The 14,977-nt window shown below is 53.4% G+C and overlaps 1 protein-coding gene across 1 annotated transcript in view; it reads left to right on the top strand.

The window, feature by feature from the left end:
- Nucleotides 1–14,977, top strand: part of LPXN (leupaxin) — a 526,193-nt gene that overhangs the window by 337,984 nt on the left and 173,232 nt on the right. Inside the window, exon 5 of the mRNA XM_069628853.1 lies at nucleotides 447–614. Within this exon, the coding sequence (XP_069484954.1) occupies nucleotides 447–614 (168 nt within the window). The remainder of the gene's footprint in view (nucleotides 1–446; nucleotides 615–14,977) is intronic.

The raw sequence follows: 14,977 nt of genomic DNA, 5'->3' as shown, positions 1-14,977 counted from the left end.
AATTATTGGTGCCACGTGGTTAGGTTTGGGCGATATTTCTATATATTTGGCACATGCCCCGAGTGGGATGTGAAGGGGAGATGAGCTATTCCTATACGTTCTGCATGTTTGCATTGGTATTTGAGATATTCAGACAGCACCAATGGCTTACACACATTTACATTGTACATGTCCTCCACAATACAGAGTCACCAAAAGTATCCCAGGCATTCTAACATTATGGTGCCCACGCTGTCCCCTAGATATGGGTCCAGCTTTGTTACTGGAAGGGTTTGTTTGATACTGTTTTGCTAGAGCCCCCATGCCAGGCCCCTCATATTGCTTTGCTGTAGAACCTGGGCCTATCACTAAGTATGAACAATGGTTGTCAGGAGGCGTCTTTAGTCAATGACTGCTTGTGTGTATTTGCCTGGACTCATCACATTTCCTATTTTGTGGGTATCTAGATCCAGTTTGATGAGGATCCACCAACGGTGTCAGAGCCTGTGGTGCTGAGCCGGACCACCACCCTGGAGAACATGCTGGAAGCACTTGAGGAAGATCTGAAGAAAATGGGGGCTGCCGTCGTTCCCAAGGGCAGCTGTGCCTCCTGCTCAAAGCCCATTGTTGGCAAGGTTTCTACTCCTTCTTTTTCTCTTTGGTCCCCTCTCACTGACCCTATAACCTCTGTTCCCTTTTTCCGCCACATGATCCACTTCTTCATCTCTTTCAACATCTCCCACTCTCTGCCTCTCTTAATCTCACTCCCTCTTGCCTCTGTCATTCTCTTTATTTCTTAATTTCCCGCTCTCTGTTGCCTCATTTATTCTCTTCCTCTTTCTTTTATAACGCTACCTTTCACAAGTTCTCTCACATTTTAAAATCCGGCCCCGTTTTCCTAGTGTCTTTGGATAATTAGTATCCCTCACCCTAGACAAACCAAAACAAGGGTGTACTATTCTTATCTCGCGAGTGCTAAAACCATTGACATGTTTGCTCCATTTCATAAATTGCTGCATTATGAAATGCCAGTGAAATAAAAACACCTTTAACTGTGCTGCCAACGCAAAGGCAATTGAACTATGATCAAAGAACAGCTTTGTTTTAAGCAGTATTGTAACACAATACATTATTTTAACTCCCTAGGAAATCGTTCCAGACAATCCTGTGGCTAGGGATTCAGGCTTGGACTGACAGAATAATCCCCTATTCCAATCCTCCCAGGCTGCCTACCATGCCAATCCCTTAGCATACATTTTGTTTTGTGTTTGTCCGCTGCCATCCCTGGCCTTGCTCGCCTGCAGCCGCGCAATCCCCAGCAATATACCCCCACGTACTCTTTCCGCCTCACATTGCCACTCCTTACTCTGCGCTTCCCTCTCCAGCACCTTGTTTCGTCTGCTCCCTGGCGGCCATCTCTGCTTCTAGTTTTTTCATGAGCGATGTACACACTCGAGATCAATAAAGTTAATTTCCCACTGAAAACATTTAAGGGATGAATGGTAGTACGCTGGACGTTGGACTGGGGCACGTATAGGTTTGGCCACCTCGGTTTGGGGAAGACCCCGTTGGCAATGGCACATTAGCCACCATGCAGATCCTTACTTCACACAGGCCTATTACATTTAATGGGGTCCACTTTATTGTATTGCAATTGATGGGCTGTGAACAGGGCTTTAAGTGGGCTGGGGCTAGCCGGGGCTGAACCCTGGCAGTGTGCAAGAAGAGCCCCTGAGCCGGGGTCCTGCCGGGACCTTCCCCCAACTAGCCCCAGCCATGCAGACACCTCCATCAGGCAGCCTGTGCAGTCGAATCTCTGCAGTTCCACAGGCTGCATACAGGTGTCAGCACTTCGGAAGTACTGACACCTGGGAGCAGCCTGTGTAACCGTGCAACGCTTCGGCTACAACGGCTGATTGATGTCTCTGTACTGAGAAACAAGAGGAGGGCTGGACTGCCCAGCTCTCCTTTTGTTTCCGAGTAAATAGTCATCAAGCAGCATGACGCCAAGGGGCTTCATGCTGCTTGATGACTTAACTCGAAAACAAAAGGAGAGCTGGGCAGTCCAGCCCTCCTCCTGTTTCTGAGTAAAGAGACATCAGCAGCAGGGTGACCTTTCATTCAAGGAGCCGGTGGTTAAAGCGTTGCCTACCACCGGCTCCTTGGATGAAAGGATTGCCTGCTGTGTGTCAGCTGGGGCACACTGGTGTCACACCTTTGGTGCGCGCAGCCCCTTCTTTTGTTTAAAATGGGGTGCTGGGCGCATCAACGGTAATACTGCCAGAGCGCGCAAGCTCTGCTTCAATTACCAGCATCCCCAAACTTGGGCGAGGGGGCACTCCTTAATCCCACTTAATGCACTGGTTGTGAAGATAGATTGGGCTAATTTGTGATATCTATGGAAAAGATATGTTCTGAATTTAAGAATTCACTTATAAATTGTATTCAACCGAGTTCAGCAATCTTACTACCCATGATGTTAAAAAGCTTCAATTTGACTTGTGGAGCCTTTGTATTATTCTCGCAGTGAGTTACACTGGGTGTTGTTTGCCATCTAGTGGCCATAAATCAGACGAAATGCTAAAGATTTAATTATTTTGATAGGGCAAAAACAGATGTGCAACGCCAAACTCTTACATACATTCATCTATACAAACATGTAGGGCAGAATTGGTACTTTTTCTGGGTGAAGGTCTCTGCTGGACAACATTGAGGCTGTGCCACATTACCAGAGTCCAGCCATTAGCATATGTTCACGAACTACACACACTCACTCTCTCTCTCTCTCATGCCCTGCATGTTTTTATGGAGTTATGTGTGGGTTTGGCTTTGCACATCTGTGTTTGTTCTGTGACAGTGAGACTGTGAGTGCCAAAGTGAAAATAGATGACAGACAAGGCCAGTCTGTCCGGCGATAGTTAATCTACCCTAGATTTGTTTTAATGTAACACTGCAATTTTTAAGAACCTGTTCCCTTTTAGTATTACTGTGCTCACAAGCATGGTTAATTCTTAACAGACAGTCACATACTTCTCGGGTGCTTTTTCACTGGCATTTCAGTTGTGTAGGTGTCAACTGCCTTGATCATTCAATTTAAATGTCAAGTATCAAATGAAAATGAAAAAAATATGACAAGTTATGCAAAGCACCACCCATATCATGGCACTCATAATATTTAAATGTTGTTTTGGGTATCCGCTAATTACCTAGGCAGGACATATATTACATGTTTAGTATTCAAAAGAACACAAACAGTGTTGGTCAGTATTCATAATTACCTTCATAGCCTTAAGAGAAACAATACATTTGCCTTCATTTAGTCTCACATCTACAATTTGACTGAAAAGGTCCGAAAAAAGCCCTTTGATAAATATGAACGTAATGGTATTCTGTATGTGAGGTCATCACCGCGCACCTTTTTTGTAAAACAAACATACCCATGACCAGCAGAACGACTCGGGTCTCGAACGCCTGAAGCAAGGAGTACATAGATTGTTTCACACAGCTGAGAGAGCTATGGCCGAATACGGTGTCTGCCACAATCTAAGAATCCGATCTATCGGATTCTTAGATTGTGATACCGTCTTTTATGATGGCAACCTTCGAAGCCGCCGGCCACCCACTATCATTATGAAACAAGACCTAGAACTTGGGAGGGTAAACATGAGGGGGCCAATCTCTGCACCAAAATAATAAAGCCCACTCAGGTGTCCTGATTGAGACCAGTATTGTTTCCACTACCCAAATGCTCAGATTCAAAAGGAGGCGCGTATTTTGGGAAGGTCTAGGAGTTTGGAGACAGTTGGTGATTGTGGAGCACAGTGGAGGGAAACACGACATTGGAATAGAGAGGAGAGAGCAGGGAAATGAAGGTATGCCAGGAGGAACATATCAGAAGGAAAGTGGAGGGAAGGAGTAGTAAGAAAGACTTAAGGAAGGAGGAAACCTTCGGGAGGAAGATGAAATGAAAGACATGAAAAAGGAAAGAGTTGCAGAAGGCAAAAATACGGGAAGAAGAAAGGATGTGAAAAACAAAGAGAGGAAAATAACAAGTAGCTTCAGTGCCAGAAGGAGAAGGAAGTGGAGGCCAGAAAGAGGTGTTGAACAGTGAAGTCAAGTGATACAATCCTGCTTTGACCAATATGGCCAGACATTAGAGGGAGTCCTTAAAATTGTAATGGAAAAGCAGTGGGGCCCAAGTACTGGAGGAGCCAAGGTACCTGGGAAAGATAATTTAAGATCATAGTGGGGCCACAGGGCTGAAGCTTACAGACCCTACAGAAACTAGTAGCTAAAATCAGAGACAGGATACTCAGAATTTGTACCCGGTATCTGAATGGTAAGTCTGCAGCAACTTACCCACTTGAGAGAAGAAAGAGGTAAGCAGGCTAGACGAAAGGTATAATGTCGACATTGTGCACTGGCTAACCCACAAACAGAATAAACTAGAGTTGCCAGCAGTCATAAGTCACAGACTGCAACTTCAGAGACCAGTAGAAGTCCCAGAGGTCTAAGCCTGGGGCACGAATGTCCATGAGAAAGCCTAGCCTGTGTTGGCTTCTTAGGACATCGATACTAAAGGGAAGGTTCAGGGGAGTTGCTAGGTCTGGAAAAGACCTGGGGCTAAACTGATGTCGGAACTGTTGGGACTGGGGGCTAGCTAGTCTTTTGGCTGTAGCTCCTGAGATTCTATCCGGGGTTACAACCAAAAGATCAGGGGCTATAGCCCCCTTAGCCCCCCCTAGCAACGCCCCTGGGAAGGTTTATCAAAAGCATCATATCAGTGACCAACTCACCCCATGAGAGTGTCCCTTTGGTGGTGGGAGTTTTAACGTTCACAGTCTGAAAACAGACTCAGTAGAGACAGGGAAAAAAATGTCTGTCAACGGTATACAGACGGCCAAGGCCCAGAATGGCTAGCCTTTACCTAAAGACTGTTATAGTCTCAGGAGTCTGTAATAATGTGTATACCTCTGGTTACCTTCACCACTTGCAAAAGAATGTATCTAAAACATGGAGAATTAGCTTCCTGTAATGCCTTTCTATTTGGGTCCTCTTGGATACAATCCCAGACTTAGTGCAGCGCTGAAAACACAAACCTCTATATGGTGAAAGAAAACTCACACACGATAGACCCCACATGTTTTTATAATAGTGATCTTTGGCATTCATCTGGATCTGTTTGAAATGGGACAGGATCCAAATACTTTTTATCAAAATACAATTAGAAAAACCTTAGAACAGCATAAAGACACTCATGTACGTGAATAGACATAGTAAAATGCAAACGTAGATATCTCTTTTCTACAGAGAATACCATGGAGCATTTCCCATTTAATGCATTCTTGACATCAGGGGTGTTGCTAGGTCTGGAAAAGACCCGGGGCTACTCTGATGTCAGAACTGTTGAGACTAGGGACTAGCCAGCCTTTTGGCTGTAGCTCCTGAGATTATATCCAGGGCTACAACCAAAAGACGAGGGGCTATAGCCCCCTTAGCCCCCCCTAGCAACGCCTCTGCTTGACATCTCAGTAAAAGCAGAAAAACACTCTGACCTCCCACAAAACAACTTGGCAGGCGATGTAGAGTTATCTGAGCAACTTTGGAAGGCTCTGGGTGATTACACAATCCTGCAAATGAATAATCGACCACAGAGAACACACCACTATATTCTATTGCATGGAAAGAATGATGTTGTACTTTTAAAAATATCTTTCTAATTTGGACACTCTTATTCTTACCAAGCTTTAGAAGTGCTCTGCCATGCTCCACACAGTGAAACTTCTTCTCCACCACACCAGCTCTGTGCTCTGTGCCAACAGTCAACCTTGGCAATTCAGCGACACCCTCCTTTCTCTCCTGCAGGCTCTCAGCACAAACAGCGCTTAGCTCACGGCACACACTTTCTACAGCACCCCAAACTCTCGAATCTTCCTTGTTTTTTGCAATCTCTTCTTGATCCCTCTTCCTCCCTGCAGAAGGCCCCTATGTCCACTCTCTCTCTCTCTCTCTCTCTCCCTTTTAAAGCCTTCTCTCTGTCGTCCCAAGTATATTGTTTCCCAGCCCTGGTTGTGATGTCACCCATCAATCAGACCTCCCCTAGCATGGCCAGGCCTCCAGTTAGTGTCCAGAAGTCTTTTAGTTTTTTTTCTGTAATCACCTTTGTACAGCACTGATTCTTCAGGACTGAATGAACATGCAACATTACCAAACCGCTCTTCCTTCTCAAACAATGAGTTTTCTTTGCTAACTGAATTCTGCAGATTCATTGCGCCCTGATCCTCATGTCCATACTGAGGATCGGTTTATAATTTGAGCACTTTATTTTCTAAGCCATCATCCAGAGTCTGTACCTACAGTTTGCAACATGGGCCATGGCCTAGGCTAATCCCACTCTAATCACTAATTGTATTAGTTTAGTTAAAGTTAAAGGTAAATGAGGTAGTACTTAGTAATGAGTATGTTAATTGTTAACCTGCACTGCCATGCTCTGCTATGCTATTCTATGCAATCAATTCAAGCTATACTATGCTTACACCTTTCTTTGGTTTGTAAGATTCTTATCAGGGTCTCACATCAGAGCTAAGTCACACACACTACCTGCAACACCATCAGCATGTGTACACTGTCACACACTTTCTATGGGAGTCTGAGGTGTCACTAAAATTCACACTATTTCTTGCTCCATGTATCCCCCCTATGTTTCTGTAAGGTCCTAAATAAACAAGGGCCTCTGCAGAAACAAGTGTAAAGATTTGAACTAATAGCGGCACCCTGGCCAACCCACGTGATCCTGATCAGATGATAATGTTTGAAAACATTTGCTTTTTCATTTTACAATTAGTAACAATTGTCTAAATAATCGGCCATCCATTATTTTTCATGGCATTATACCTGTAAATATGCATTTTGTTTATCCCATTTTCATATAAGTGATTGTATTCTTTTTTTTAAAAAAAAAAAAATGTAATAGTTCGAATTTATATATAACATTTTTGGTATGACAAATATTGCAGCTCACATTAAAAAAAAAGAGAAAAGAATAAAATAGTAAATACATGTAAAAAAATAAAAGAATAAAGTAATCAATAAATGTCCAACCCTACTTGACCATTAACTTACACATAGGACCTCATTACTAGTTTGGAGGTAGCTACCCATAAACCCGGGTCTGGGTCCCAAAAAATGGGAATTACCAGGCCATTCTGACATTTGCGGGCCTGGTAATTCCCATTTTCGGGACCCGGACCTGGTACGTCCCCATTCCCATTTGAGCCCCCATATGGCTCAATGGGAATCGGGAGGATGATAACAACGGTCTCGTTAATGACGGGACCATTATTAGCATCCTGGTCTGCTATCGTGTGCCTCTCTGGACGACTGGTCTGACCAGGCATCCAGAGCGGCACCCGCGAGCAAACTCGTAATGTTGCGGCGATGTAACAAAGGCGCCGGTAGCACTACCAGTGCCGTTTTTGCCTCACTGCAACACTTGTAAGGATAGTCCATAAAGTCAATGAATGTCACAGGAAATGTCAATAAATGCCCAAACCGTGAAATAAAAATGTTCAATACATGTTTATATCTCAATGGCAGAGGTTAAAGAAATGAAAAGAATAGTTAAGAAACATCTGAACTGATAGCTCCTTCAGACCGGTGGCAGCATATATGTCACAATGTCCAATTCTGGTCCCAGCTTTTTTCCCACAAAGGCACCTGTTTGCCAGATAGGCTTGTGTTCATGCTCCATTTTTCTCACAACATGGATGCAGGATTCCATTTTCCACATCTGTGTTCCTCCTTTACGCTCGCCATTTTCTCCATCTTCTCCCGTATTTTGGTCCAGAGGATTCTGGTCCAGGGGTCTCCCATCTGGCGGACTCCCAGCTCCAATGACACCCTCTGATGACACCAAGCTGCAACGGCGCTGGTGAAGGAAGGGAGTTAGCAATTTAAATCGGAAGAGAAACAGACAGTTTAAGTATGAAGCAAAATACTTTTTTTGTATTGCCATTACTCCACTTCCCTTCACAACCTGGGAAACATTTCTTTTTTGTGTGCATTATACAACATACGAACACAAAATCTAACATCTCCTCCTTTTACATTGCCCCCACCTGGAAACAAAAAGTATGTGTTATACAGCATTATAAACATATAATATTTACAATCACTGCTCCCTTCACCACCACCTGAAAACACATTTATGTCTTACACATAATAATGACATACAATTTAGTTCAACCACATCCCCCCTTTGTTTTAACTATTTGGAAACCAAAAATGTATACTACATATCATTAACCTAGAAATACAATATTACCAGGCTACACTTCTATTTATTTATGTTTTATTTTTACACACCTCACATCTATACTCTCACACACACCTACTCACCTGTTTTATCCCCCCTTTTATAACTTATATTCATATTTTCATTCACAACTATTTACCTGCTACGGTGAATCTCTTCAAAGTAAAATGGCACATTTTATTTTTGCTTTGATTTTAGTGTACAACTATACCTTTCATTCCCTACTAGTTTCTCCAGCTTGTTCAAGACTTTTAACATCATGCTTCGGTGAAATGACTTGATTTGGTTCACATAGACAAATTGTTTCACAACCAGATCTCCTTCCTTTACAATGATCCGGTAGACCACAGGTGAGATCTTGTCCACAATGTTGTATGGGCTGCACCACGATGATAGAAATTTGGCATTCTTGTGTTTACCTTTTGTGAAATTAACAGGCCGATTCATGGAATAATTAGCGCGGCGCAAGTGGCCAAAAACGTGCGATTCGCAGTGGAATAGCGAAAATCGCAGTGCAAGTGCGAAAATCGCACGAAAAGCAGCGCACATCGATTCATGGAAGGGCGTGCGCGAGAAAACCATCGGATGTGCGCTAAAAAAGTGCGCGGCGCACGTTGGCGCACAGGCCATCTAACGGCGTGCGCCAGGTCACAGCGAAAATCGCACAGGCCACAGCGAAAATCGCACATAGCGCAGCGCACACAACAAAAGTAGGCGGAACACGGGGCGTAACACTCGGAATGGGGAACAACTTGCCAAAATGTGGGCGTCACGGGGGAAGTACAGGGTGCAAGTGCGCGGAACGCCCACACGCTCGTCTACAACCCGTATTCATGGAATCGAATAGGGCAAAAAAGCGCACGGTCAAACCAGCGCACAGGCACAAACACGACCGCCACAAGAAAGCAGGCGGTAGCGTCTCTGCGCCTGTAATAAATGTGCGCCAAAAGGTGCGCCAACAAATAGCACCTATATACAGCCATGATGAATGTCCTATACTGTGGCCCTCCAGGACAAATGACGTGCAAAGGGGTACCCACAAACACGGACACCCGCTGACTGAAAAATAACGTGTGCGTGTATTCCGGGGTGCGCGGGAAGTCTCACACGCGCTTTGGCAGGGTACGTGGATTTCAGGGGTGCGTGGGAAGTTCCACACGCGATTTGGCCGGGTACGTGCGTGGGAATTTCCACACGCGATTTGTCTGGGTACGTGGATCTCAGGGGTGCGCGGGAAGTCTCACACGTGATTTGGCAGGGTACGTGGATTTCAGGGGTGCGTGGGAAGTTCCACATGCGATTTGGCCGGGTACGTGCGTGGGAATTTCCACACGCGATTTGTCTGGGTATGTGGATCTCAGGGGTGCGCGGGAAGTCTCACACGAATTTGGCAGGGTACGTGGATTTCAGGGGTGCGTGGGAAGTACCGCACGCGATTTGGCCGGGTACGTGCACGGGAATTTCCATACGCGACTTGGCTGGGTACGTGGATCTCAGGGGTGCGCGGGAAGTCTCACACGCGATTTGGCAGGGTACGTGGATTTCAGGGGTGCACGGGAAGTTCCACACGCGATTTGGCCGGGTATGTGCGTGGGAATTTCCACACGCGATTTGTCTGGGTACGTGGATCTCAGGGGTGCGCGGGAAGTCTCACATGCGATTTGGCAGGGTACGTGGATTTCAGGGGTGCGCGGGAAGTACCACACGCGATTTGGCCGGGTACGTGCGCGGGAATTTCCACACGCGACTTGGCTGGGTACGTGGATCTCAGAGGTGAGCGGGAAGTCTCACACGCGATTTGGCAGGGTATGTGGATTTCAGGGGTGCGCGGGAAGTTCCACACGCGATTTGGCCGGGTACGTGCGCAGGAATTTCCACACGCGATTTGTCTGGGTACGTGGATCTCAGGGGTGCGCGGGAAGTCTCACACGCGATTTGGCAGGGTACGTGGATTTCAGGGGTGCGCAGGAAGTTCCACACGCGATTTGGCCGGGTACGTGCGCAGGAATTTCCACACGCGATTTGTCTGGGTACGTGGATCTCAGGGGTGCGCGGGAAGTCTCACACGCTATTTGGCAGGGTACGTGGATTTCAGGGGTGCGCAGGAAGTTCCACACGCGATTTGGCTGGGTACGTACGCAGGAATTTCCACATGCGATTTGTCTGGGTACGTGGATCTCAGGGGTGCGCGGGAAGTCTCACACGCGACTTGGCTGGGTACGAGGATTTCAGGGGTGCGCGGGAAGTCTAACACGCGATTTGGCAGGGTTCGTGCGCGTGAATTTCCACACGCGATTTGGCTGGGTACGTGTATGACAGGGGTACGCGGGAAATTCTACACGCGATTTGGCTGTGTGCTCCCAGGTATTCCCTGTACACCCTCCATGGCCCCTGCAGGCAGCCGACACCACAGGGGACTACCCTGCACACCTGCTCATGTCACCCAGCACCCCCACCCCCCAGCAGTGCAGGGGCAGCCTCCACCAGGCCCCCACTCATGTCTCCCACCACCCCCACCCCCCAGCCACCAGGGGCAGCCTCCACTAGGCCCCCACTCATGTCTCCCACCACCCCCACCCCCCAGCAGTGCAGGGGCAGCCGCCACCAGGCCCCCACTCATGTCTCCCACCACCCCCACCCCCCAGCATCCAGGGGCACCCTCCACCAGGCCCCCACTCATGTCTCCCACCACCCCCACCCCCCAGCATCCAGGGGCACCCTCCACCAGGCCCCCACTCATGTCTCCCACCCCCCCACCCCCCCAGCAGTGTGGGGCACCCTCCACCAGGCTCCCACCCATGTCTACCACCACCCCCACCCCCAGCCACCATGGGCAGCCCCCACCAGGCCCCCACTCATGTCCAACTCATGTCTCCCACCACCCCCACCCCCCAGCAGTGCAGGTGCACCCTCCACCAGGCCCCCACTCATGTCCCCCTGCACCCCCACCCCCCAGCATCCAGGGGCACCCTCCACCAGGCCCCCACTCATGTCTCCCACCACCCCCAATCCCCCAGCATCCAGGGGCACCCTCCACCAGGCCCCCACTCATGTCCCCCTGCATCCCCACCCCCCAGCATCCAGGGGCACCCTCCACCAGGCCCCCACTCATGTCCCCCTGCACCCCCACCCCCCAGCAGTGCAGGGGCAGCCTCCACCAGCCCCCCACTCATGTCTCCCACCACCCCCACCCCCCAGCATCCAGGGCCACCCTCCACCAGGCCCCCACTCATGTCTCCCACCCACCCCCACCCCCCAGCAGTGTGGGGCACCCTCCACCAGGCTCCCACCCATGTCTACCACCACCCCACCCCCAGCCACCATGGGCAGCCCCCACCAGGCCCCCACTCATGTCCAACTCATGTCTCCCACCACCCCCACCCCCCAGCAGTGCAGGGGCACCCTCCACCAGGCCCCCACTCATGTCTCCCACCCACCCCCACCCCCCCAGCAGTGTGGGGCACCCTCCACCAGGCTCCCACCCATGTCTCCCACCACCCCCACCCCCCAGCATCCAGGGGCAGCCTCCACCAGGCCCCCACTCATGTCCCCCTTCACCCCCACCCCCCAGCAGTGCAGGGGCACCCTCCACCAGGCCCCTACTCATGTCTCCCACCACCCCCACCCCCCAGCCACCAGGGGCAGCCTCCACCATGCCCCCACTCATGTCTCCCACCACCCCCACCCCCCAGCAGTGCAGGGGCAGCCTCCACCAGGCCCCCACTCATGTCTCCCTCCGCCCCCACCCCCAGCATCCAGGAGCAGCCTCCACCAGGCCCCCACTCATGTCCCCCTGCACCCCCACCCCCCAGCAGTGCAGGGGCACCCTCCACCAGGCCCCCACTCATGTCTCCCACTACCCCCACCCCCCAGCCACCAGGGGCAGCCTCCACCAGGCCCCCACTCATGTCTCCCACCACCCCCACCCCCCAGCAGTGCAGGGGCAGCCTCCACCAGGCCCCCACTCATGTCTCCCACCACCCCCACCCCCCAGCCACCAGGGGCAGCCACCACCAGGCCCCCACTCATGTCTCCCACCACCCCCACCCCCCAGCAGTGCAGGGGCAGCCTCCGCCAGGCCCCCACTCATGTCTCCCACCACCTCCACCCCCCAGCATCCAGGGGCAGCCTCCACCAGGCCCCCACTCATGTCCCCCTGCACCCCCACCCCCCAGCAGTGCAGGGGCACCCTCCACCAGGCCCCCACTCATGTATCCCACCACCCCCACCCCCCAGCCACCAGGGGCAGCCTCCACCAGGCCCCCACTCATGTCTCCCACCACCCCCACCCCCCAGCAGTGCAGGGGCAGCCTCCACCAGGCCCCCACTCATGTCTCCCACCACCCCCACCCCCCAGCCACCAGGGGCAGCCTCCACCAGGCCCCCACTCATGTCCCCCTGCACCCCCACCCCCCAGCAGTGCAGGGGCACCCTCCACCAGGCCCCCACTCATGTCTCCCACCACCCCCACCCCCCAGCCACCAGGGGCAGCCTCCACCAGGCCCCCACTCATGTCTCCCACCACCCCCACCCCCCAGCATCCAGGGGCAGCATCCACCAGGCCCCCACTCATGTCTCCCACCCACCCCACCCCCCCAGCAGTGTGGGGCACCCTCCACCAGGCTCCCAACCATGTCTACCACCACCCCCACCCCCCAGCCACCATGGGCAGCCTCCCACTCATGTCCAACTCATGTCTCCCACCACCCCCACCCCCCAGCAGTGCAGGGGCACCCTCCACCAGGCCCCCACTCATGTCCCCCTGCACCCCCACCCCCCAGCATCCAGGGGCACCCTCCACCAGGCCCCCACTCATGTCTCCCACCACCCCCACCCCCCAGCATCCAGGGGCACCCTCCACCAGGCCCCCACTCATGTCTCCCACCACCCCCACCCCCAGCCACCAGGGGCAGCCTCCGCCAGGCCCACACTCATGTCTCCCACCACCCCCACCCCCCAGCAGTGCAGGGGCAGCCTCCACCAGGCCCCCACTCATGTCCCCCTGCACCCCCACCCCCCAGCAGTGCAGGGGCACCCTCCACCAGGCCCCTACTCATGTCTCCCACCACCCCCACCCCCCAGCCACCAGGGGCAGCCTCCACCAGGCCCCCACTCATGTCTCCCACCACCCCCACCCCCCAGCAGTGCAGGGGCAGCCTCCACCAGGCCCCCACTCATGTCTCCCTCCGCCCCCACCCCCAGCATCCAGGAGCAGCCTCCACCAGGCCCCCACTCATGTCCCCCTGCACCCCCACCCCCCAGCAGTGCAGGGGCACCCTCCACCAGGCCCCCACTCATGTCTCCCACTACCCCCACCCCCCAGCCACCAGGGGCAGCCTCCACCAGGCCCCCACTCATGTCTCCCACCACCCCCACCCCCCAGCAGTGCAGGGGCAGCCTCCACCAGGCCCCCACTCATGTCTCCCACCACCCCCACCCCCCAGCCACCAGGGGCAGCCACCACCAGGCCCCCACTCATGTCTCCCACCACCCCCACCCCCCAGCAGTGCAGGGGCAGCCTCCGCCAGGCCCCCACTCATGTCTCCCACCACCTCCACCCCCCAGCATCCAGGGGCAGCCTCCACCAGGCCCCCACTCATGTCCCCCTGCACCCCCACCCCCCAGCAGTGCAGGGGCACCCTCCACCAGGCCCCCACTCATGTATCCCACCACCCCCACCCCCCAGCCACCAGGGGCAGCCTCCACCAGGCCCCCACTCATGTCTCCCACCACCCCCACCCCCCAGCAGTGCAGGGGCAGCCTCCACCAGGCCCCCACTCATGTCTCCCACCACCCCCACCCCCCAGCCACCAGGGGCAGCCTCCACCAGGCCCCCACTCATGTCCCCCTGCACCCCCACCCCCCAGCAGTGCAGGGGCACCCTCCACCAGGCCCCCACTCATGTCTCCCACCACCCCCACCCCCCAGCCACCAGGGGCAGCCTCCACCAGGCCCCCACTCATGTCTCCCACCACCCCCACCCCCCAGCATCCAGGGGCAGCATCCACCAGGCCCCCACTCATGTCTCCCACCCACCCCACCCCCCCAGCAGTGTGGGGCACCCTCCACCAGGCTCCCAACCATGTCTACCACCACCCCCACCCCCCAGCCACCATGGGCAGCCTCCCACTCATGTCCAACTCATGTCTCCCACCACCCCCACCCCCCAGCAGTGCAGGGGCACCCTCCACCAGGCCCCCACTCATGTCCCCCTGCACCCCCACCCCCCAGCATCCAGGGGCACCCTCCACCAGGCCCCCACTCATGTCTCCCACCACCCCCACCCCCCAGCATCCAGGGGCACCCTCCACCAGGCCCCCACTCATGTCTCCCACCACCCCCACCCCCAGCCACCAGGGGCAGCCTCCGCCAGGCCCACACTCATGTCTCCCACCCCCCCCACCCCCCAGCAGTGCAGGGGCAGCCTCCACCAGGCCCCCACTCATGTCTCCCGCCACCCCACCCCCTAGCATCCAGGGGCACCCTCCACCAGGCCCCCACTCATGTCCCCCTGCACCCCCACCCCCCAGCAGTGCAGAGGCACCCTCCACCAGGCCCCCACTCATGTCTCCCACCACCCCCACCCCCCAGCCACCAGGGGCAGCCTCCACCAGGCCCCCACTCATGTCTCCCACCACCCCCACCCCCCAGCAGTGCAGGGGCAGCCTCCACCAGGCCCCCACT

The sequence above is a fragment of the Ambystoma mexicanum genome, chromosome 12, assembly GCF_040938575.1.
Source record: "Ambystoma mexicanum isolate Mex_15411 chromosome 12, UKY_AmexF1_1, whole genome shotgun sequence".
Classification (NCBI taxonomy): Eukaryota; Metazoa; Chordata; class Amphibia; order Caudata; family Ambystomatidae; genus Ambystoma; species Ambystoma mexicanum.
This window is presented reverse-complemented; position numbering and strand designations above follow the sequence as displayed.